General features: G+C 45.6%; 1 protein-coding gene across 5 annotated transcripts in view; it reads left to right on the top strand.

Annotated features, from left to right (window-relative positions):
* The window catches only part of LOC308573668 (testis-expressed protein 2-like), a 106,734-nt gene extending 81,972 nt beyond the window's left edge, over positions 1–24,762 (top strand). For 3 of the 5 annotated variants that reach the window (XM_081170845.1, XM_081170846.1, XM_081170844.1), the window contains 11 exons: positions 8,687–10,059; positions 12,629–12,829; positions 14,151–14,463; positions 15,498–15,730; positions 16,679–16,825; positions 17,123–17,222; positions 17,953–18,085; positions 19,295–19,432; positions 20,179–20,391; positions 20,740–20,860; positions 22,591–24,762. In XM_081170845.1, coding sequence (XP_081026971.1) covers positions 8,713–10,059; positions 12,629–12,829; positions 14,151–14,463; positions 15,498–15,730; positions 16,679–16,825; positions 17,123–17,222; positions 17,953–18,085; positions 19,295–19,432; positions 20,179–20,391; positions 20,740–20,860; positions 22,591–22,716 — 3,072 coding nt within the window. In that variant the 5' untranslated portion in view covers positions 8,687–8,712 and the 3' untranslated portion in view covers positions 22,717–24,762. Of the gene's footprint in view, positions 1–5,335; positions 5,425–8,686; positions 10,060–12,628; positions 12,830–14,150; positions 14,464–15,497; positions 15,731–16,678; positions 16,826–17,122; positions 17,223–17,952; positions 18,520–18,909; positions 19,434–20,178; positions 20,392–20,739; positions 20,861–22,590 lie in introns of those variants that run through there. The other 2 variants (XM_081170847.1, XR_014002152.1) reach the window with 2 other exon arrangements.
* The last annotated feature ends 40 nt before the right edge of the window (positions 24,763–24,802 follow it).

The following is a 24,802-nucleotide window of genomic DNA, read 5'->3' as shown; positions in this document are numbered from 1 at the left end:
TGTCCTGAAACATCCAACATTCAGCTTCATTGGATGTCCACGAGTTCTACTGTTAGGAGACAGAGGGAGAAAAACTTTTCTCTATCCCTTTTTCCATGACATGCATAATTTTATAAATGTCCATCGTGTCAACTCTTACTTGCCTTTTCTCTAAAGTCCCAAATATGGCCAGGGCCATATTTAGGACTTTAGAGAAAAGGCAAGTTTGATGAGGCCCTAAGCTACTGAAGGTAATGGGGCCCTATATATGTCCAGCTGTCCTTTGTCAACAACAAATTGTCCTTGTTTTTTTTTGTGTTGAATTTATGCTATATGGTAATTTATGGACCTAATAGGTATCTAAAGCCACTTGCACATAACAAAATATGTATTTTATCAAAGTAATTGTTGAACTTATCTTATATTTTGGAAATGTACATCCAGGGGTTTTTTTCCTTTAAAAAATTTGGGGGGCCCCTAGAGAGTGGGGCCCTAAGCTATAGCTTGTTTTGCTTATACAAGAAATCCAGCACTGGCCACAGCCTTTCTTTGTACGAGAGTCGCTCCTTCCCCTTGCTCCTTCTGTTTTTTCCTTTTCTGGACTGCCCATTATAATCCTCGGCAGCAGCATGAAAATCCCTACAACTGCAAACTCTCAAGATTCAGAGTTCTCCGGCAACATTCCATACTACTCTCACTTCATAGAATCATAGAGTTGGAAGAGGAACCTCAGAGTTCATCTATCCCCACCCCGCTCAATGCTGGATTTGCAGTGCCAGACCTTGCAACTGCAGCATCCTCGGCTGCCTCTGCTTACTCCTCCAGCAGAGGTGGGGAGCTTTTAGAGCCTGGCTGTTGTTTTTTTAAATTCCATTTAGCTTTGCAATCTTCACTTTTATGCATATTGCTCAAGGCTGAGAAGATTGAGATTTAGAAGGTGCTGGTACAACCCTTTATTTTTAGCTTGGGTGAGCTATGAGCATTTCAGCTTCCATAAGTGGGGCTTGATATACTTGTCATCAACACCTTCTGCAACAATTGAGAGATTAGGCCCCAGTGAAACAGCTTCATGTCAGGTCAGACTATTTGTTTGTACTGTATCACCCAACGTCCTAGAATACAGGAAGCTGCCTTCTCCTGAGTCAGACCATTGATCCATCCAGCTCAGTATTATCTACATCTGTGGCTCCCAAACTGTTTGGGGCCACTGCCCCCTTGTTCCCATAAGCTCATCCCCAGTGTGCCCTGCCCTATAAAAACATTATTCAGAATAGCAGTCTGCACAACCCACTAAGGGAGATAATACCACAAGAATATTCAAAACAGTAACAATGAATTACACATTTATTAAAAATCCAATTCAAACTATTTAATTAATTCAAATATATGAACTTGATTTGGCTGATACCAGCTTTACCTATAACTAGCTGTCTTGTGACATGTGATGACTCAGAATTGTGAATACAAACAAGCGTGACTGAAGGAAATAGCTTTGAAAGCGATAAGAACAGCAAAACGTTAAATACGAAGCGAGGAAGGTGATTTGCTCTAGGCAGAAAAAAAGCCCTGGACTTGTCTTAACAAAAATGTTTTTAGCAGGCACTGAGAAGAGGCGCCTTCTTGATATCAATAGGCAGGGAGTTCCAAAGTGTAGGAGCTGCCACACTCAAAGATTGAATTCTTACAAATGCAGAACGGGTATTATGTCACACCTGTGACAATGTCAGTTCCAGAGGTTGAGCTAGCTGCTTCCGCACCTGGAGCAGCACAAATGCTATGCACCCAGGGGCAGGGGCATGGGGGCGGGGTGAGCGTCCCAGGGGGGCGGAGCAAGCTGCCCATGGGGGGTGGAGCGAGCCGCCCATGGCAAGCTGCTTCCTGGGCAGGGGGGAGTAGGGAGGGAGCCGTGCAGCTTTGCCAGCAGCCTTCCTTCCTTCCCTCTTCCTTTTGACAGCTCAGGGGAGGCCTCCCACCCCAGGAAGCAGCCTGGGAGTGGGGGAGGGGTGGCATTGGCATGCCACCCACCCGCAACTCCCAAGCCTCCCCCGAGTTGTCAAAATGAAGGGGGAAGGCAGGAAGGCCGCCAGCAAGGTGGCGCATCTCCGCCCCCTCCCCCGACGGCTCGGGGTAGGCTTGGGAGTCGTGGGCGGGTGGCGTGCTGAATGTCACCCCCCCCTCAGTGACACCCTGGGCAAACCGCCCCCCTTCTTCCGCCCCTGGTCAGTTCTGCCGATCAAAGTGGCTGAATGGGCGTATATAGGGTAAGGCAATCTTGTAGCTGAACTCTGGTCCCAAGTCATTAAGGGTTTTATATACTAAAAATAAGACCTTGAACTTGGCCCAGTAGCAAATTGACAGCCAGCGCAGATCTCTGAGCACAGGCCTGATATGCTGACAGGGCCTCACTTCTGTCAGCAATCATGCTGCAGCATTCAGCACTAACTGCAGCCTCTGAATCAAGTGCAAGGGAAGCCCCACGTAGAGCATGTTGCAGTAACCCAGAAAGCCTTAAAGACCCAGGGTGCTTCTCTGTCTGCCCTTGAAGGTCAGCCAGGAATTTCCTATGAGATTTAGGGCTGTAGGACCTCTCCAGTAGGTCTGGTCAAGGGCAGGATTGTGCCCCAAGCTATTTCAGAAGACTACATCTCCCAGCATTCCATAGGGAGGAGAGGTTTTGCCAGTTATGCTAGCTTGAAGTGCGGGTGTGGCTTTAATCGAGGAGCGAATGAGGGCTGAGTCCTGCAGCTGAGGAAAGCGTTTCAACTGTAGAACTAATAACGGCAGCAATTAGCTTTTGGCGAGGATGCTCAATCAGAGATAATTAGACGAGGGAATTCCTGACTCTATAATTGATACGTCTCTTCAAAGGGGGCAGGACAAGCTATACTTGATGAGAACAATTTGCAGCCAAACCACCAGATTGGCATGAAGGAGGAAGAGAGCGCCCAGAAGTGCCATTTTCCCTGTTTCCTACAAGGCAACAAGAAAGAGCAAAAGGCCAGGAATGGCGGACGGGAGTCTATTAGATGGATTGTCAGCTACATTTTAGGCCAGGGATAGGGCCCCTTCAGCTCCCATTATCCTTGACTGGTGGCCATGATTAAGCTGATGCGAGTTGGAGCCCCACAACACCTGGAGAGTCAAATGTTCCCCCATCCTCCTTATAGGTCCTAAGCCTGTTGTTATACCAAGAGCTCTTGCCCCTCTGCCTAGCCAGGTATTAGCTATTGTGATGCTATAGAATGCTCTCCAACATTTAATGCTCTCCAACACGCTGTGGGAGAAACGTCAGTGATTACAATGCTCTGTTTTTATTGCTTCTCATGGCCTAGAACTGACCCTGAACCCAGCCCTGAATGAGCTGTAAGATGAATGTTAAATGTTTGGGTGAGAGGGCCATCTCTCAGTTGTAGAGCATCTGTTTTGCATGCAGAAGGTTCACAGGTTCAATCCCTGATGGCATCTCCACATAGGGCTAGGAATTTCTCCCCTTTGAAGTCCTGGAGATTCGCCTCAAGTTATTGTGGATCATACTAAGCTTGGTAGGCCAACAGTCTGACTCACTGTAAGACACCGTCCTATGTTCTGTACTTTAAAGAGCAAGGATTTCTAAAGTGAGCAGGATAGATATGGACTTACGAAGCTCACCCTTGTAGGAGCTGGTGCAGGAAGGCGCACGCTGAATTATAGGACCTGATCTGCTACCAAGCAGGTTTAGACTAGGGAATCTGGACAGATACATCTAGCTTCAAAATCTACAAAACCAGCAATATTTATAACCAAGAACGTCTCTGGGAGACTCTGGTGTCCTCCGCTAATTGATTTTCCTCCCCATCTTGCCACAATAGCCTGTTGTAGTTGTTGTTATAATAAACACTCTCTTCCAAAGCAGCCCAGGGCAGCAAAGGTATCAATACTAATATAATTAAAACTTTAAAGCAACCTTCTAAAAAAAACAGTTTTAAATTCCCCCCAGGCAGTCTTTTTCAGTGGTTTCTACAAATTGCTGTGTACTCCAAGTTCCTTCTCAAGAAAATGAGCTTTCTAAATCTGGATCATCTTTATTGTGCTATTGATTGTGCTTTCAGCAAGTTAATAACCTCTCAGGAAATGGGGACTGCCTTTTGCATACTCAAAAACCACTCAAGGCAGGACTCAGTGATTGACAGCAGAGAAAATGCTGACCCCCTGAGTGAGATGTAGGCTAGAGACAGATCAATAGTTTTGCACTTTCTTTCTTTACCCCCCTGGGAGTTGAAGGGGGTAGGATCTTTCACTTGGGAGACAGACCCTCCAAATCTCACCTCTCCTTGTGGCATATATAGGGGGATATTACAACCTCTTCTTACCTTTGGGAGCCATTAGTGCCCCTGTGACATCACAGCAGCCGTTTCTCCAATCCCAACCCTCATCTCAAACCTGTTTGCATAACAAGCAACTAACACACCTACGGTATTGTTGGAGGGACTGCTCTGCTTAATGCGGACTGGTGCAATGGGTCAAAAATACATTGTGAGCATGCAAATGTGAGCAATAGTCAAAAGAACTACACCATCTCTGTGCCAGCCAGCTGGTGGGCATTTTGTCCATTACAAAACAAGTAGTGCCAAGAAATATCTATGCTATTGCCAGGGCTGCAGATTCTTCAAACTATATTTCTCTTGCTGCGAGGGAAATAGACTAACAAAGCTGACTGAAACTGGTTCGCAGGGAGAGGGAGGGGAGAGCAGAGCACCTGCTTTGCAACACAAAGTTCCCGTGTTTGATTTCCGGCATCTCCAGGTAGGGCTGGGATGGGAAAAACTCGTCTAAAACCCTGCAGAGCTGCTGCCAGTCAGTGTTGATAGTACTGAGCTAGAGGGACCAAAGGTCTGAGTTGGTATAAGGCAGCTGTTTGTGTTCTTGTGTTCCTAAACCTACACTCCACTGGTGCCATTCCCCATCTGTTGCCTCTTCATAGATCCCCAGATAGACTGGAGACGTTATTTCAGGTTCATTTTGTTCATGAAGAAGAGGGATTGGGGAAATGTAAGGAACATGGAGGCCCTACAATGTGCAGACTGAGAAAGGCAGCTGGGGCAACAGCATTGCAGCCTCTGATTAATTCATGCCAGTAAAGTGCTTAAAAGAGCTCGCCAGAAATAAACAAAGGAGCAAGCAGGTTTCCAGCTTGATAATCAGGGGAGAATGTGCGTCCTGGCAGAGTAAACGCAAAGAATGTTCTGAAGGCGAAGCAAACTTTTCCTTGTTGTGTGCTGGCAAAGTACTGGGTTGTTCTTGTTTTTATTATGTATTTTGTGTTCATATATTTTGATTTTATGTTGTGAGCTGCCCTGAGACCTGCAGCTATAGGGCAGTATACATATAACAACAACAATAGATGGGAAAGTGCCCTGGGCAGCAATCCTGGGCATTGAAAAACCTGTCCCAGTGAAATATCAGAGGGTGAGTTGCCCCAGCCTCCACATGCACCTCTTTGCTTATTGGCATCTGTCCAGAAGCTCATCCAAGTGACCTGTTAATTGACCATTTCATCCAGCTTTGCTTGTACAGAGTTTACACAGAGGTTTGACTACATCCGGTCTTTATTAAGCATTCATTCTGGGGGGTTTTTTTGTTGAGAGGTTATACCAGGTAATTTAGGTTTGCACAAATGTTTTAATTAAAAAATATTGATATACTGCTATTTTTTAAAGAAAGTCAGAGCAGTTTACAACAATTGTACATAAAACCATGCAATGAAAATATATATTCAAAAAGTTAAAATCAGAAATCAGCCAGCTACTGTAGAAGGTTACATCTTAATTGCCTGCATAGTGGAATAGGAAAGTTATCAGCAGGCCTTTAAATGTTGAAACAGAAGACACCTGCTGAATCTCCATTGGCAGGGTGTTCCACAAGACTGGGCAGATGACACTAAATTAGGCTCGATTTCTTGTTGTTGTCAGATGAGCCTCCCCAGTTCTGGGAATGATCAGAGATGCTGCTGCAGATTACAGTGGTACCTCAGGTTACATACGCTTCAGGTTACATACGCTTCAGGTTACAGACTCCACTAACCCAGAAATAGTGCTTTAGGTTAAGAACTTTGCTTCAGAATGAGAACAGAAATCGTACTCCGGCAGTGTGGCGGCAGAAGGAGGCCCCATTAGCTAAAATGGTGCTTCAGATTAAGAACAGTTTCAGGTTAAGAACGGACCTCCGGAACGAATTAAGTACTTAACCCGAGGTACCACTGTATCTCAGTGATCTAGCTGAGATATAAGGCTTCAGGTGGTCACTGGTGTACCCTAGACCTGTGTTGTCCAGGGCTTTGCAAATTAAGATAAGGACTCTTAACCTAGCTCAGTAGTAGATGGGCAGCCAGGGCATTCTGCATCAGCTGCAGCTTCTGAACCAGGTCCAAGGGCATCCCCAAGTAGCATTGCAGTAATCCAGGACTGAAGTTGCCAACGTATGGGTTACAGTGATGAGGTTAAGTGTCATCATAAAGTGGGTTAAAGTACTCAGTTGCCATAGGGTAACAAAACTTCTTTTTAAAAAAAGAATTGGGCTTTCTGCAGTTTGTAAAAATGACAAGGGAATGCACTAGAAAGCATGGATGGGAGGGTGCCTTAATGGGAAGACATATAAACATATAAACACCTCATAGGCCGATCCAGATGAATACTCTATATATCTGTCATATGGGGGAACCCTATCAATTTCTGCACCAAGTTAACCAATTTATGTGCAAAAAAGGAAAACCACGATGAGATCTGTAGAAACTTGATTTAAAAAATAATAATAATGGAAGCAGATATTCCGAGGACAATGAATTTTGCACTCAGGAAACATTCAGTATTTATTCTAATGCAGAATCTAATGCAGAACATACACACAACCCTGGTAATACTCCTAAAGGTCAGAACTCTGATGTTCTGACCTTTAGGAGTATTACCAGGGTTGTGTGTATCCCTGACCTATTATTTTTTAAACAACTTTTTACCAATAGAACTCTCAGCAGAGAATCTCCCTTGCAGCACAACCTATTTTTAATTCATTGCTTTTTAAAACTCCCCAAGGGATTTAAGATTAATGTGACAATGCATGAGTCACTCTTGCTGAAAGCTAAAGTCAGTTAAAAATACAAGTTTACAAAGCTAAAAATAATAATTAAAAAAATCTGAAAACCCGATGACAACCCAGAACACAGCTTGGTAAAGTGTGATTCAATTAAAAATGTTCCCAGTAAAAAAAAAAAAGGGAATAAATGTTCCCAGTAAAGCCAAATGCTGGCAATATAGATGATGTTACTATAAAGATCAATGGTCCCAAAAGACAAAGAGTTGAAACTGTCATAATCAGAGTAAATCTATTGAAATAAATAGGCATAACTGACTTAAATCTATTACTTTCAGGGAATCTACCCTGAATATGCCTTAAGGCTAAAAGTTTTATTTTGATAATCTCTTCTTTTTCTTTTTCTTATGCATTGATAAAATAATGCAGGTAGGGAAGTAAAGGAAAAAAGACCACTGAATAGTGTCTGAATTGCCATCACATCTTGCTCTGTTGTTGAATTTTAAAATCCTGTCATTTCAAAAATGAGGAAGATTGTGGAGTTCCACTTTACAGGCAGATCTGTACCACAGCTTCGTCATCCCCGTCCCCCCCCCCCTTCCACTCTGAGAGAGTTGCTGAGGAAGTTTGGGATTTCCTACAGATAATGCTTAGAACCATTTCATCAGATTACAATTCCCAGCATTCTTAGGCAGAAAATGGCCATGAAAATTCTGCAAAACGAAGCTAAGTATGTAGTCCAGACAATGATTTTTATTTATTTAAAATAATCTCTCAACTGCTTTTTATTTCAAGACAATATCTCAAAGTGGTTTATAGCAAGGAAATAACGCAGCAATAAAATCAGTGAAAAACTCCTTAAAACTTAGCAACATGATCCAGAGGCCAATTTAAAAAACCCACAAGCATCTGTTGGAGATGCCTGGTCAGAGATGTGTTTTCATTAGACAGTGAAAGTGTTCCACCACTATTGCCTGCTGTATCACCTATGGGAGGACACTTCAAGGACAGGACAGCCTTTGCAAAACCGCTGCTCTCCAGCTATTTTGGACTACAACTACAGTCGTACCTTGGAAGTCGAACAGAATCTGTTCCATAAGTCTATTCGACTTCCCAAAAATTTGGAAACCAAAGTACGGCTTCTGATTGGCTGCAGGAGCTTCCTGCAGCCAATCAGAAGCTGCGGACGCCCCGTCAGACATTTGGGTTCCAAAACTGGTTCACAAACCGGAACAGTCACTTCCAGGTTTGTGGCGTTCGAGAGCCAAAACGTTCAAGTACTAAGCTGTTCGAAAACCAAGGTACGAATGTATGTGGCTGGTGGGAGTTGTAGTCCGAAATAACTGGAGGGCACCAGCTTTACACCATTGAGGAAGCTAGGAGGGCCTCCTTAGAAGATCTTGATGATGGAGTGAGTCTAGCTGTGGGGAAATGTGCCTTCAGGCTACCTTGACCTGAGTTTTTTCAGGCTTTGTATGCCCACGAGCACAGGGGCTGACAATACTGTAGCGTAGTTTGTAAAAATTTATGGAACTGAATAATGCCTTACATGATGAGATTATTTGGGGCTGGAGGTATATTTCTATTCCATGAGGCTTAATCTGGAGGTTTGCATGTCTCTGAATGTCTCCTGTCACTTTTGCAGGCTCAGTGTCGGGGAGGATGTGAAAGATGGCTGACCACTCTCAAATCACTTTTGGTCCATTGACTGCAAAGTTTTCTTCCCAACCGTACCCTCAGCAGGAAGGCAAACCTGCTAGTTCCCAACAGTTAGCCAACCACCTTGCTGCTCCCAGCAAAGAAGATGACTGGGAAGGTGTAGATGGAAATGAACTGATCTTTGCCTTAGATGATGAGGAAGATGCAACTCCTGACTCACCCGACCACTTTTCTATGTGTGAAGATATTGGGAAACAGGATGAACATCAGGAAGAGTCCACATTCCACATACCATCCCCTCTGCCGTCTCCTCCTGAACTGGATTTCTTGCCCGCCCTCCCCACTTCCAGTTCACCCAGTTTATCACCCCAGAGATCAACCGGCCTTGTAAACCCTCAAGGCCCCAAGCCATTAATCAACTTAGTGAAATCCCTCTCAACTGAAATTGAGCCCCGGGATGCCTCTTCCCTCAAGCCCCAACCTTTGCTGAGCTTGGTCAAATCCATTTCAACTGAGATTTCCCGCCTGGAGCCAGAGGTGACACAGTCCAAGTCCGACTCCAAGCTCAATGTCCATCGATGGCGGCAGATCACCCATCCCAAGGGCAAAAATGGGGATTCTAGGACGGCTCCCTCCTCCCCCAACATTTCTCCCTCAGAGAGCAAAAGCAGCTTCTTCAAGGCTCAGGAAGCCAAATTTGAGGACACGAAAAGGCGGTTTTCAGAGGCCATGCATGAACCCCTTAGCAGACTCAGCAAAATCATGGGGGATGAGAATAATGTTTCACCAAAACACAGATCCCCACTTTCTGGCAACCACGGCCACGATTCCCCTTCTAGCCACAGCAAGGAGACCATTTTGGAAGACAAGGAGAGCCCCACCCAAGAGACCAATCTGCATGGGGCTGTTCCAGGACAGCCATCTGGGAGGAGCCAAGTGGAGGACTATTGCCCCAGTGATCAGAAATGGGGTGCCTCCTTGAACTGCCAGTATGAAATCTGCTCCTATGGAGATGTCATCCAAGTGGTGGAGGTTGCTGCGGACAAAAGCAGTGGCACGGAGGAAGTGCGGATGCTTCCACCTCTGGACATCCTCCGCCCCACCAAGCCTTGTAGCAGAGTGCCATGCAAAGCGCTTGTCTGCGTCGCCATCTTGGCCTACCACTACTTTGTGCTGCCGCTGCCTCCTTACATCTCAGGCCTCTGCCTTGGCTTGGCATGTGGGTTCATGCTGGGCTTCCTCATTATTCTTCTGATGATGCCAAAGCGTTCCTTGTCTCCACGGAAAAGGCAGACATCTCTAGACCAGCTGCCATCAGAGCCGCTGAATCAGCAGCCCCAGGAACCCAACATTCTTAAGGTAGGAGATAGGGGTGTCGGAAATTGGCCATTGGTCCCATATAGACTCGTAATGTCTACACTGACTGGCAGTGGCTTTCCAGTCTTTTAGCCGGGGAACTATCAGTCCTACTTGGGGATTGAACCCGGGACCATCTGCATGCAAAGTACATGCTCTGTCTCTGAGCTACAGCCCACCCCCAACAAATTGCCCAGTGGAACCAATCTGAGGCAGAATGCTGAAACAAAAACCCTGTCACTGTCATTTGTTTCCAGACATCTCAACTGATATTTTTAAAAATTTTATGAAATTATACATAGTTAGCTGTACTGGGCAGGGCAGGTTGACATTTTGACAACAACCTAAGATTCTGACCTTTTCACAGGAAACTATACTAACCAGAATAACCCAGAGCTTATGAAAAAGAAAAAGAAATGAAAAACACTGGGGTGCCATTTCCCCCCCTGACCAATTGCCCGTCCAGTTGGTTGAAAGGTTTCATATAATGTTTAATTTATGTTTTTTAATGAATTAGTTTTTGTACCACCCTAAGAACCTTAGGGTTGAAGAGCAGGTTATAAATGGAATGAATGAATGAATCAATCAATCAATCAATCAATCAATCAATTAATCAGTCAGTCCTAGGCCAGACATTGCCCACTCTTAACAAGGAGCCCTTGGTAGTGGGGTTGGCCAAGATCCCTCAGTGAAGGGGCAGCCATTCTCTACAGTTGCCCCAGCATTCATTCATTCATAGATTTATTTATTTATTGCATTTATAACCTACCTTTCCTCTAATAATCTCAAACTGCTGTTCAGTGTTCTTCCCCATTCCATTTTATCCTCACAACAGCCCTGTGAGGGAGGTTAGGCTGAGAGACCATAGTTTGCCCAAGGTGACCCAGGGAGATTCATACGGCTGAGTGGGGATTTGAACCCTGCTCTTCTAGATCCTAGCCCAACATGCATAGCCAGTATGTCAGGTAGAGATAGGCCAGGGAATTCTTTTAGGTTTGCATTTAAAGGCAAACCAACCTAGTCTGTACTTTCCAAACCAAACCAAAACACAGCCACCCTTTGAAATTTGCACCCCTCTGAAATTTGCACTCCAGTCTAATAATATGTGCAAAAATGCAAATGCTAGGGTAAGGTGTCCATAACATTTCTAGTGAAAAATTACATAAAATATTAGGGAAATTTAGTTGCAACAATGTTATATTAGGATAATTTTCACGAGGACTTAAAATCCTGTATCTATTTTTTCTTCATGAAATGATGGGGGTGGGGATGAAATATAGAGTTGTATGTAGTGCTCAGAACAGATCTACTGAAATTAATAAATTAGTGATTTCCAATAACTTCAATGGGTCTACTCTGAGTAGGATCAGCCCTAGAGTACAACAACCCTGACAGGCTGTTAATGTCAGGGCAAAGAAGGGAAAAGAAGACAAGCGTTCTCTTTCCTCCACCCCACACCTCCATTGCAGCTCCCACTGATTAAGTTAACTGAGGGGAGCGGATGGCATTTATTGGAGGGCATCAGAAAAAATGGGTGGGTGGGTTTCCTCAGGCTTCATATTGGCTCTGATTAAAGTCCCCAGGTAATTCGGATAATTTCCATGTTAGTCTGACGCCAAATTGGGAGAGCACACCCATCTTTAGCTTCAAGGAGGTGCTGGCCTACTTAAGGCACGAATAATGGTTGCCAAGCAACAAAGGCGGAGGCTTTCATCTCCCATCCTGTTGCTGCACAGTCTCCATCAGAGGCAATGAGGAGGAAAGTTAAGGAGTTGCTTTAAGTTGTTTATAATATTCTGTTTTAGTGCCATAACCTGACTTGGGACCTTAGGGTGAATGGCTGGTAGTAAAAAAACAACCCCAATGTTCCCAAGCTCCTCTCTCAACATGGATTTGTTCAACACTGAAACAGTTCTCTCACACACACCACTAGAAGAGATAATCCTTCCACTGAGAAGCAAAACTAGGACTATCCCCTTTAATAAATTAGATTAATTGATTAGAAACCTTTTTAATCAACTAAAAAGGCACCCTCGATTAATCTGGCGACACACTATTATTATCATTTTTTGTTGTTTTGCTGTTAAGGCTGTTAAATATTTATTTATATTATTATGCCTTATTATTAAAGTTCTTTATTCATTTCTTGTTATTTGTATGTTGCTTTTCCAAAGGTAGATCACAACATAGCAGTATTGTTATTAATAATAATTTTTAAAATGCAAATCAATGCATTCTTAGAAAGACAGTCTAAAGGCTAAGGGTTGTCTGCAACTCACTGATTATTCAGGGTAGACCTATGAAAATTAGTGAAGTTTGTCATATCCAGTGGGTCATTTTCTGAGTAGGACAAACACTGGATACGGCCCTCATTCCATTCAAAACAGCATAAAACACACAATTTTATACCAGGAGTATCCAATGGGGTGCCCTCCAGCTGTTGCAGGACTCAGGTGTGATGGGAGGTGGAGTCCATCCAAAAACATCTGGAGGGCCTCAGGTTTGCTACCTCTGTTTTATACTGTGTGGACTGGCTACCTCCCCCACTCTAAACAGAGTTGTTTCTTTCCAGGGGTGGATGAATGAAATGTATTTCTACGATCCAGAGATCTACCACCCATCGCTTACCCACTCTGTGTTCGTGACCTTGGAAGACACCAGCATGACGCTCTCCTACCCCAAGAACAACATCCCCCGGCGAGCCACCTTTGAGGAAGAGGACTTCAAGGTGACTTTGGTTAGTCACCGCCATTATGAAATGATTGGCGCAAAGGTGAGACACTGATGGGCAAGGAGTTGAAACTACGGGGGGGGGGGCTCGCTCACAATAGTGGGCTAGCAAACAGCAAGGGGTGGGAGGAAGACAAGGAGGAGGTGCTTGGTTACCTGTTGAGTAGCATGCCGTTTGCATTTCATACAAACAAGGCAAAGGCCAAAGTAGGAAACATGAAGAGGAGCCTGCTGGATCAGGCCAATGGCCCAACTAGGTCAGCATCTTGTTCTGACAGTCGCCAAGCAGATGCCTGTGGGAAACAGGCAAGCAGGACCTGAGCACAAAAGCTCTTCTCCCTTCCTGTGGTTTCCAGCAACTGGCATTCAGATTTGCACCAGCACTGCCAGGCTATTCATGCCAGTTGTTAGCTTCATGATAACTGTAAAATTTTACCGGTGCATTTGATTGATGTTTCATTATTTATTGTTATATTGTTGTTGGTTGTGAACCGCTTGGGTACTCTCTGGAGTAAAAGGCAAAAAGAAATAATAATGTGTATTTTTTTTAATAATTTTTTTTTATTAGTTTTCAGTTACAATAATCCAAGAAAAGCCTCATTATAACAATAATCCCATTAATAATGCCAGTCATTCAAAAGCCAAATTATACAATTTAGGTGCCCCCCCCCCGCATGCTAGAATGATGGTTTGATGATTTACTATATTCCTGCATTCCAAAATCTTATAAATTTCCATTACACTCCAGTCAGAATAACAAACCCTTATACCGCAACTGCAGTTTTAATGACTTCCATTCGCATTAACACATTAAATGATTTATAGTCCTACAGGCGAAGCATTCAAACTCTCTCTTTGTTCTTCTTGTGTGTGGCAATTATTCTGTCCATGATGTTTCTTCCTGTCCTTGTAGTATATTATGTCTATCTTTTGTCAGTCGTTGCTGTTTTTCATAATGCCTTGAGCGGAGCTAGTGTTCCATTGTTGTTTCAAAAGTTCTCCATGAAATAATATTATGAATAAAGTCATAGTCATCAAATTGTAGAGTTGGAAGAGTCCCAAAGGGTCATCTAGTTCAACTGTCTGCAATGCAGGAATATAAAAACTGTTTATCCTGTAGCCTAGGACATTGGGAGCCAGTGTCATGCCTTCCAAATCCTACACAGCTCCCCCCACTCATGAACATAGGTTGTGTTGGTTGGGGCTGATGGGAATTTTAGTCCAGAACATTCGGAGGGCACTGTATTGGCTACCTCTGCCTGAAGCGATATCTTTGCAGCTTGGTACTACTGCAGCTTATACTGAACAATTGCTAGTATGATTTGCAGTCCCCTGGGAGTTTACACCTTCCCTTGGTGCTCTAGGTGTTCCTCTTCCCACCTGGGCTGGCTCGCAAGAGGATGTGGAACAAGAAATACCCCATCTGCATTCTCGTCCCAGAGCAAGACGACTCAAGTAGCAAAGGCTCTGGTGAGCATGACTTGGAGCACCCAAGAGAGAAGGCTATGAAGAGAAGGCTGTCTCCAGTCCAAGAGACCCCTCCAACGCATCCAGCTGAGCCCCAGGAAAGGACTCTCTACCTCTTTGGCAGGACGGGGAGAGACAAGGAGGAATGGTTCCAGCATCTTGCAAGGGCCTCCCGGGCAGAAAGCTGTGAGCAGCGTAACGCCGTCACAGGTGAGCTCCAACATACCCTCCAACATTTCTCTGATGAAAATAAGGATGTCCTGAGGAAAAGTGGGGCATTCTGAGATCAAATCAGAAACTGGGACAGCTTCTGTAAATCTGGGACTGTCCCTGGGAAATAGAGACACTTGGAGGGTCTCCAGTCACACACAAAAATGTGCTTGGCACAAGCTTTTCTTTTCTCTCATTTTAACTTGGGTGTTTTAGGGGGGATACTCCTGAGATGCTGTTCACAAAACCAGTGAGTCCTGCTAGCTGCGTCTGGGAAGATGTTGCCTCATCGAAATCTTAGAGCAGGCATCCCCAAACTCGGCCCTCCAGATGTTTTGGGGCTACAATTCCCATCTTCCCTGACCACTGGTCCTGTTGGCTAGGGATGATGGGAGTTGTAGTCCCAAAATATCTGGAGGGCGGAGTTTGGGGATGCCTGGCTTAGAGTTATCTGAAAAGGGCTTGCTGGGCTTGACCCTCCAGTGACTCCACCCCTCTGGAAAGGCTGATTGTGGCATTTAAAGGGCCTGTGGAATAGTCAACCATTCCTGCAAGGTGGCAGAGCAGGAGAGGCTGCTAGGAAATCATTTTCAGACATTGTGGGAGAGTCATGTCCTTAGGCTGGTGCAGTGTAAAAGGGCTATTCCTCAGGTGGGGTGACTGGTGCATCCTCCTCCTGCCAGCACTGGGTTCCTGAGGCAGGAGACATTACACCCTAGTCCCCAAATCCTCAATTTTTGCATCACTTCCTTCTGCTTTTGCTAGCCATGGGAAGGGACAAACTGTAGTGCAAGTGCTAAAGCTGGGAGAGGAAGGAGAGTATGAGCAATGGAAATGCTTCAGCATTCCCTTTGGCATTGGAAATTGATCAGATATTGCCCACACACTGATAAGACTACCTTCTAATTCATAAGAACAAGACATTTGCCAAGAAACAGAAGATAAAGATTTTCAGAAACCCAAGGCTAAAACCCAGTTTCCTGCTTTAACCGAAGGCAGCAAGGCTCTAATCTCCCCTTCTTTCTCTTGGCCAGGTTTAAACCAGCTCAGCCCATCAGGAAAGGGGACATGCAGCAGTGGCAGCAGCAGAGGCAGCACTGATGACCTCCTTTCTCTCATCAAGCCCAAGGACCTGGTTGTTAATGTCCGGGAGAAGCTCCTTTTGGATTATAACATGTACATGTCCCGAATAGTCCCAACAGGGAAATGTTCCAGCCCACCCGAGAGCCCCTCCCACAGTACAGCAGGCAGCCCAACACCCAAAAAGGTGAGAAAACCTCTGAGATTACCAGGTAATCCAGAAAAAGGGAAATGCTTTCAATATCATCCCCCATGGGGAAGGAAGGCAAAGGGGTTAAACACTCCCTCCTGTTAGTCACTTGTCCCCAAAACTGCTTGCATTGTTTAAAAAGAAATAAAAGGAGGTCATTGCACATTTATGTATACTGTCTAGTTAGGCCCTTACATCCTCACCCTAAATCAGGCTTCCTCAAACTCGGCCCTCCAGATGTTTTGAGACTACAGTTCCCATCATCCCTGACCACTGGTTCTGCTAGCTAGGGATCATGGGAGTTGTAGGCCAAAAACATCTGGAGGGCTGAGTTTGAGGAAGCCTGCCCTAAATCAAAGGTAAGTCTTAGCACATACAATGGTTTTTTGTTAAATCAAGCAGAATTCGATGCCAAATGCAGATTACAAATATGCGGCAGATCTTTGGCAAACCTTCAGTGACTCTCTAGTGAACACTCAACAAAATTAACAGAGGAAGGAGAATGTTTTGGAGACACACCCTGTTCAGCTTTTGGAGGAGGCCAAAGAGGATAAACAACATCATTTACTTATTTATTTAGAAGATCTATAAACCATGTGATCAAAGAGCTCAAAACACAGCCAAAATCCACAAATTAATTGAAAAGCAAATATGCATGAAACCATTGACATTAAAACACAGATCATTTGGTAAGACTTTCGAAACAAACATAGGTAGCTGAATTATATGGCTAGGTGGGCTTACAGAAACATAAATGTTTTCAGCAGGCGTCTAAAAGAATATAGTGAAGGCACCTGCCCAATCTCAATCTATTGACAGAAATGTTTTAGAGCAATAACACATGTTATAGCACTTACAGGTGTTTAGAATGTCTTGCTCTTGGATGATCCTATACAGAATTTAAGAGACATTGTAGTGCTGTGACTCCCTTTTCCTTCTTTTCAGTTCTTTGGGGATACAAATGTCACGAGTGACACAAACACGGCTTGGGCCAATGCGGTGCTTGGGAGAATGTTTTGGGACTTCCTACGGGAAAAATTTTGGTCAGACCTAGTTTCAAACAAGATTCAGAAGAAACTAGGCAGAATCAAGGTAAGGAAATTGGCCCATTTTCTCTTCGCCTCTGTTTCTGTGTCCAAAGCAGATGCTTTACCACTGAGCTGTAGACCTTCCCTTTAGGAACCTAGGACTCTTTCTCATACTGAATGAGACCCATCTAGCTCAGTACTGCCTACACTGACTGGCAGCAGCTCTCCAAGTTTTCAAGATGGGGTTTGCCCCATATACTGGCGTTTCACTGGAAAGTAGTTTTTTGTTTCTGCCTTTCTTTGACTTCTATTCCTGCCAGATTGTTGTTGTTTCTCCTTCCTCTCTTTTGGTCTAACTCAGTTGCCGTACTTCATGAACGAGCTCACACTCACTGAACTGGACATGGGGACTTCCATCCCACAAATCCTCAGCACGTCAAGCCCGACCATCGATCACCGAGGTGAGCTGTAGCAGCATGCAGGGGGGGGGGACAGATTTGCACTGCCTCCCTCTAGTGGTGGGGCTGTATATGTTTCCCCTCAAAGGAGTGTTTCCCCAAATATGAATGACAAAAAGACAAAGTCACAGGAACATAATACCTGTTTCACATTTGTGAGAAGTCAATATTTTAGTGTGGCGGCATCTACATTCTGAAACTCTCTGTCTATTGACATCAGGCAAGTGTCGTCGCAGTGCTCTTTTTGGCATCATCTAAAACCTTGCTTTGTTTACACAAGCCTACCCAGACATAAAGAATATTGATGTATGCTTTAATCTGGTTTTAGGTGATTGCCAATTTTATATCGCTTTAAAGAGTTGTTTTTACTTCTTTTCTAACTGATGATTTTATTGTTTTATTCTCTTTGCAAACCGCTTTGAGGGTTTTCCTTTACAGTCAAGCAACGTATAAATGTTATGGAATAAAAAGATTAAATAAATAATCAGGAACCCAGATGACAGTGAATTTAAATATGTAAGCAACTATGCATGTATATGAGTATATGTGTGTATGAAATATATAGCCACTGTATATGAAATAATGAAGTTCTCCAAACAATGCTTACGATTGGGGGAGGGGGGAATGAGGAACTGAGAGAAACCCACATTGACAGAAGGGCTCATCCCTTCTCAACAGCCATGCAGATCTCCATTTGGCAGTGACCACCTCTGTCCTCTTCTCCACTCTGCAGGGCTTTGGGTGGACATGGAAGTGACCTACAGCGGATCCCTGCAGATGACCCTGGAAACGAAGATGAACTTGTACAAACTAGGCAAAGAAGCCCTGGGAGAGGAGAGTGGAAAGGCAGAGGACGGCAGGGAAGGGTAAGGCCAGCCCACCAGCCCAGCACCAGTCCGAAGAGTGTTAGCTCCCCATTCTCAACAAATCTGGCCTTTAATTACAAGAGCCTGGAAAATCATGATATGCCGTAATAGCCTCTTAGGAAAAGTTCGGATTAGACGACTCCACTAATGGGGGCAAAGGATCTATTTACAGGCCTGGCGAGCCAAGCGAAGGTTACATTTCAACCAGATAAAAACAGGCCAGGGGGCGGCAGGAATGAGAAGCAACTTGTGCTCTCTCTGAGAGATTGTGCTGAACCATCTGTTTGATGGGATCATCAACCATCTGTCCTCATCTGCCACAACAGGAGGCAGGACAGCTGGAGAATTATTGGTTCTAGGAAAGAGTCCATCATTTAATCAAGATGGAGATCTGATTTTACAGGGTGGTGAGGACTGTTTGCTTAGGTTCTCTGGTATGTATTTGGCATTAGTAACTTTTGGTGAGTAAATAGCTGGAAGAAAGAGAGGCGGGGGCTTGAGAGATATTACCTAATGGCATTGACACCTACAGGCTTTTATTTTATTTTTGCCTTTTTGTGGTTTGGCAAATGTATAAAATAACACATTTTTGCACCAAATGCACCTTTTCCTTCTCTGGTTAGTAAAAGGAGCTCAGTTTCAAGGTGCTAAGAATAAGAACAGGAGCTGGAAATCATTAGGCAGAACTGGTGCTTTCATTAGATCGAGTGAGGCAGCTGCCACAGGCAGTTGAATTTGGGTGTGACGTACCTCATGACTGTATTTTTATAACATGGGACAAACCAGGCAATACAAGCAATTTCCGCACCCATTTCTCTCTCCAGCAGCTAATGCAGAAAGCACAAGCACAATGAACCTGAGAAAATGAACCTAGGAGGATGGTAGGAAGAAAGCCAGGTGTTCCCTTGCTGAGACTCAGTGGCCGAGGGTGTTTTGCTAGGCGGGAATGCTACTCCACAGACAGAGATGCTGGTTGACTTGAAAGCTCCCCAGCCGTTTCCTCCCGGCTGCTGAGAAACTCCCTTCTGGACCTCATCCTATTATGTAGGTCACAGTCACCAGGATGCACCTTCTTAATCCCCAGGGGAAAGGAATTACATAGCGCAGGCAGTCCCTGACGCACACAGCATTGTGCAAGGGCAGGCCTTCCTTGGCCCTTGCAAATGGCTTACGTTGCTTAGGGTCCTCTCTCTCTTTCTCCCCTTGCAGTGTGAAGCCCCGCTTAGTCCTTCTGGCTGACAGCGATGCAGAGTCCTCCAGCGCTGGGTCCTCGGACGAGGAAGACATCCCCAACATGGAGCCCTCAGGGGTCCCAGGAGAAAGGGGTACCCCTCCTGGGGCTGAAGGGTAAGACAGCACAGAACAACCCCCAACAACCTGTTGCCCTCCAGATGCTTTAGACGACAACTCCCATCAGCCCCAGCCAAGCACAGCCATTTGGGACTACAACTCCCACCAGCCCCTGCAGCTATAGGGCAAAAATGGGGAGGGGAGAGCTATGAACCCCACCCAGGGGTGCCGGCTCCTGGGGCCGAGCCCTTTTGGACCCCTCAAATATTTTTGGGGTAGGTGCTGGGCACCTCCAATGTCCAAGAAGTGCAGAGGCAAAACCTGGAGCGTGGTGAGGTTCCACTGGCTGGCTCCTTCTCCTCCTCCTGCCATGGAGAAGGAGAAGGGTTGAAGCAGCCTCCTGCCAGTGGTGGCACCAGGAGGAGGTGAAGGAGAAGCCACCTGCCATTGAAGCTGTGGCTGCCACACACACACAGCTTCTCCCGATATCCTGACATCATGCGCATCAATGTCATGACGCAACGTCAATGTCACGCATGATGCCACACATGCGGCATTCCCCCCCCCAACACCCTCACAAGCTGGTGCCTCTGACCCCACCTTGAGCTCCTTGGAAGAAAGGCGGGATATTAATGTCATAAGCAAATAAACAAACAAACTCAAATCTACACTGACCAAATTGCCACTTTCAGCAACTTTGGGGGTCACATACTCTATGTTCCTTGACTTCGGCATATGTCCCTTGCCCAAGACTCACCTATGTTTCGTGGGCCAAGGCTGACCCTGACTTTGTTTTCTCTCAGCCACGTCAGCGGAAACAGCACCAGCCGGAAGATCCTACGCTTTGTGGACAAGATTGCCAAGTCCAAGTACTTCCAGAAGGCCACCGAGAACGAGTTTATTAAGAAGAAGATAGAGGAGGTCTCCAACACCCCCTTGCTCTTGACGGTGGAGGTCCAAGAGCTGACAGGCACACTGGCTGTGAACATCCCACCGCCCCCAACTGACCGAATCTGGTAGGAAGCTAGAAGGCAGAGAGGGGAACAGGCCTCAAAGGGTTTGCTGGGGCCTGTACTGTGTGACCAGACTGGGGCAAAGGGAAGGCAAGTGAGAAACCCTTGTCCATCTAGCTCAGCAGAGCAGGCTCTCTAACAATGGCAGTCCAGGTAGCCCAGAGAAGTCCACAAGATGGTGTTGCAGAACTGGGCTGCATATATTCCAGGCTACTTCAGTGCTTCATCTCTTAGCAAAAAAATAATCACTGGTGGGGCGGGGGCATCCAAGAATGTAAGGATGGGCTCATTGTAATGGTTGCAGGGGGAAAGGGAGAGTTTACATGAGTCTTTTCTGCCTCCCTGCTCCAGGTACAGCTTCCGGACTCCACCACAGCTGGATCTGAAGGTCCGCCCAAAGCTGGGGGAACGAGAGGTCACCTTCATCCATGTCACAGAATGGATTGAGAAGAAGCTTCAGCATGAATTCCAGGTACCTGTCTCCGGAAATAGGCCAGGTTCCTAAAATAGGCCCGCTGGGCTAAAAGCAAGGAATGGAGTCTAATAAGTCATTCGTTACCACAAGATTATAGAATCATAGAATCATGATGGCCACCTGGTTAGCCAACTTTTCTGAAAGCGATGAGACAGATTGCTGAAGGATAGGTCTGGCTAAGGCTGTTTACCAAAACAGCTATAAGCACAGGAAGCCGCCTTGTACTGAGTCTCATTAGTGGTCCATCTAGCTCAGTATTGTCTACACTGACAGGCAGCAGCTCTCCAGGGTCTCAGACAAGGAGTCCCTCCCAGCCCTACCTGAAGATTCCAGTGGGACCTGCTGCATAGAAACAAGATTCTCTACCACTGAGCTACAGTCCTTCTTTCTTGGGGCATAGAAAACAGCCTTAGCCCAAGTCAGACCATCGGTCCTTCTAGCCTAGTATTGTTTACAATGACTGGCAGGGATTTTCAACTGTTTTATGCAGGGCATATTCCCAGCACTACCTGAAGTTGCTGCAGGGGATTGAACCTGGGGACTTCTGCATGCAACACAGGTGTTCTCTTATCAGTGGGCTTTTACAGTTCCCCTGAATGGAGCCTTCCTGTTGAATCTGCCATGTGATGAAAAAAGCCTGCTGGGGGGAGATGCTGGTGGTGGTAGCGGAACCAGAAGTGGGTTTTGCACAAAGAGTGCAAACTCTGTTCTGGCACTGAAAACTTATTGAGCTGAGCATTCAAAGGCACCTTGTCCCTTACTGTATTTTTCGCTCTATAAGATGCACTTTTCCTCTCCTAAAAAGTAAGGGGAAATGTGTGTGTGTCTTATGGAGTGAATGCAGGCTGTGCAGCTATCGCTGAAGCAGGAGAGCAAGAGGGATCGGTGTGCTTCGATCCCTCTTGCTCTCCTGGCTTCAGGGATAGCCATGTAAAGCCTCTTGAGTGCAGCGGAAATGCTCCTGCCTCTTCGCTCAAGAGGCTTTACATTGCTTTCTTGTTTCTTGCTTTTTTCCTCTAAAAACTAGGTGCGTCGTATGGTCGGGTGCGTCTTATAGAGCGAAAAGTATGGTAATTCTGAGAAGACAGTGTCCCACCCAGCCACTATTGTGCACCTGGCTGGTGGGTCCTGGGGTTCCAGTAAAAAAACCACAGCAAAGCAGAGCCTGCAAACTTGAAGGCTGCCCATCCTTGGTGTAATGACATCAAGAGGTGGACTAAGCTGTGGCACCCATTAGAGAGAGGAGAGAGGAGATGGAGCTGCCCTGTTCAGACACATCAATGAGTTTCCTGCTAAGCGCATTTCCACCGTAGGTTGCCTCCAGACTGCTACCTCCTCGCAGGAGGGTTTGAAGCACATACTGGAGCTCTCTGTTTCCACATGGAAAGTGGATCAAAGTGCAACGAAACCACTTTAAAAGCAAACAGACGCATACTTCTTGTGGTTTTGAAAGTGACAGAGAAATGCACTGGAGAGCATGGGTGCTCAATAAAGTCTGGATCTTCTCAAACCTCAGTGTTAGCTTTGTGGAAGTATATCAAGATGAATGCTCAATAAACAAACTCTGGAGGGGCCCATAGAGACCACAGTTCTCAGCAGATCATCTCCATTATATAGACCACTTGGATGCACCAAGCCTTCTAGAGGCATTTTTGCTTGCAGATAACGTGGTGGCATGTTTCTAACCTGATTTCTTTTCTCTCCCTCCCACCCCTTCAACCCCTTAGAAAATTTTAGTGATGCCAAATATGGACGATCTCATCTTACCCCTCATGCATTCTGGTTTGGAATCCCAGCTGCCCACAGAAGGACTCCAGAAGGAATTCCCAGGAGAGGGCGCAGCAAAATTTTGAGGAACTGCCCACTGGTGGGTTGGCTGGCTCAAGATGCTTGATGGGGTCCTCCAGGATTATCAGGGCCTGTGAACCCAGCATCACCCTTGAGCCACACTGCTGGTCTCATCTCTGCTGGTTCATCTCTTCAGCTTGTCGTTCAGGGGCTTTTCTCTAGCAAAAGAGGTCCCCCCACCCATCCTCTGGATATTTCACAGGATACATTTCTCAGTGTGGAGGAGATGCTCTAAGATTCTCCCTTCCAAGCACCAGATTCCTACCAGTGCAAGGAAGGATTTCTGTAGTGCTGTCATTAGCTTTGCAAAGAGGAAAAAAAAGTAGGGAAGATTCCAAGCCCACTTCCACCTAGGTCCCGTCTTTGCAAATAACAGCCATGTTAAGCATCTTTTAAATGTCAGAACAGTCATTAAAACTGAAGAGGCCAAAGAAAAGAGGGGACGACAAGGAAAGAAAGGGCTCTTTCTGCAAGCAGTCTGAAGTCCTCCTATTTCTACCCAGGTTTGCAATGGTGGGAAGAGAAATCCCAAAATCTGAACATTGAGCCTCTGAGGGAATCATCTCTCTGACCTCCTTGCTACTCACAGGTCAGAGGAAAGGAAACAGAGAGAGTTAACAGTAGAAGCGTTTGTATTTCCCCCGGGAAGGCATGCAAGGAATGTGTGAAGAACATCACACAATTCTTTACTCTGTGAAAATTCTCCCTTCTCCTGATGAGGGGAGGGGAGGGGAGGTTTAAGGGAATTCAAGCCTCCAAATTGATGAGGAAAGTGTGGAGTGCAGGTTGAGACCAAGCAAGAATGTATCACCACTTTAACAGCCAAGGATCCCCCAAAAAAGAAGGAATCCTGCGAACTTTAGTTTGTCAAAGCTGTTAAGAATTGCAGCTCCATGCAGGGAATAAGGGGTCTCCTAAGGCACTCAGTGAACGGGGTGGAATAACATATTGATGACACAATTTACGTAATTCATTACGTGGCTTTTTAAAATTCAAATCACAAATTCTGAGGAGGGTTTTTCAGCAGGAAAAGATCAACCTCCCCTCACCCTAGCTATGCCCCAATTGTGATCCAGAACAGCACCATCCCCTTCCACGGCTGGTGGCTGATTGTGCAGAGAGGGGGCTGGTGCTGCTGACCACAGGGATTTGAAAACACACTCGAAGTTGCATCTAGACTAATCCTTAGGATGCCTGAGCATGTGGACTCTGCAGCTGGGACACTCCAGGGCTGGAGGCTGTGGTCAATTTCATGACAGTCTTTGGTGGGAGTAGGGAGGAGGTTTTCAAAGCTCCACAACCTCCTTCTTGGAGGTGTGCTATTTACTGCTGTGAGATTAGAGACTATCAAAAGAGGCAAACAAGGAACCATGAGTGAAGGAACAAGGCAAGCGTGGCTTCTGGAGGCTTAGCCCTGTTATCTGAGTGCTAAAGATATGGACTGCCTGTGTTAGAAAGAGAAGCATATTGTGTTAATTGCTGAAACCTTTCCATGCTGTGCCGCAAGTGAGGCAGAAAAGAGAGGTGCCTCTACTTTCTCAATAGTTATATATACCCTCTGCCTGCCTAGAGCACCCCAGCCCACCTTTGCCTCTAAACCAGCCTTCCTAGTACCCTCCCACAATGTTGGACTACAGCTCCCATCAACCCCAGATAGCATAGCCACTGTGGACTACAATCTCCATCAGCCCTAGCCAGCATTGGTGGGAGCTGATTGGAGTTGCAGTCCGAAACAGCCTAAGCGAACCAGGTTGGGGGAAGATGCTCTAAACCCATGTCATGTCCCAGGAGATTTCACATCAGGGACATTCAGCAACGCAAAGGAAGCTGAGCCAATCGTGATAGCTAACCCGGCAGCATAAAGTGGGTTTTAGAGGTACTGTTTCCGTTTCCCATGCAATAAAACATTTTAACAGAGCAATAGCTTTGGAAATTCACGGCAATGAAATGGTTGCAACTAATCAAAGGGCTTTACAAACCACGGATGACGTGTGAGCCAGAGGCAACTAGAAATGATGGGGAAGGTGAAGGGAAATAAAGGTTTGCATCGATCTCTGGGGGTGTGTTTGCTGTTATTCCTTGTGTCTCTTG

This window comes from Podarcis bocagei (assembly GCF_964188305.1).
Source record: "Podarcis bocagei genome assembly, chromosome: 14".
Lineage (NCBI taxonomy): Eukaryota > Metazoa > Chordata > Lepidosauria > Squamata > Lacertidae > Podarcis > Podarcis bocagei.
The sequence above is the reverse complement of the archived record's forward strand: the minus strand, read 5'-3'. Positions and strand labels throughout refer to the sequence as shown.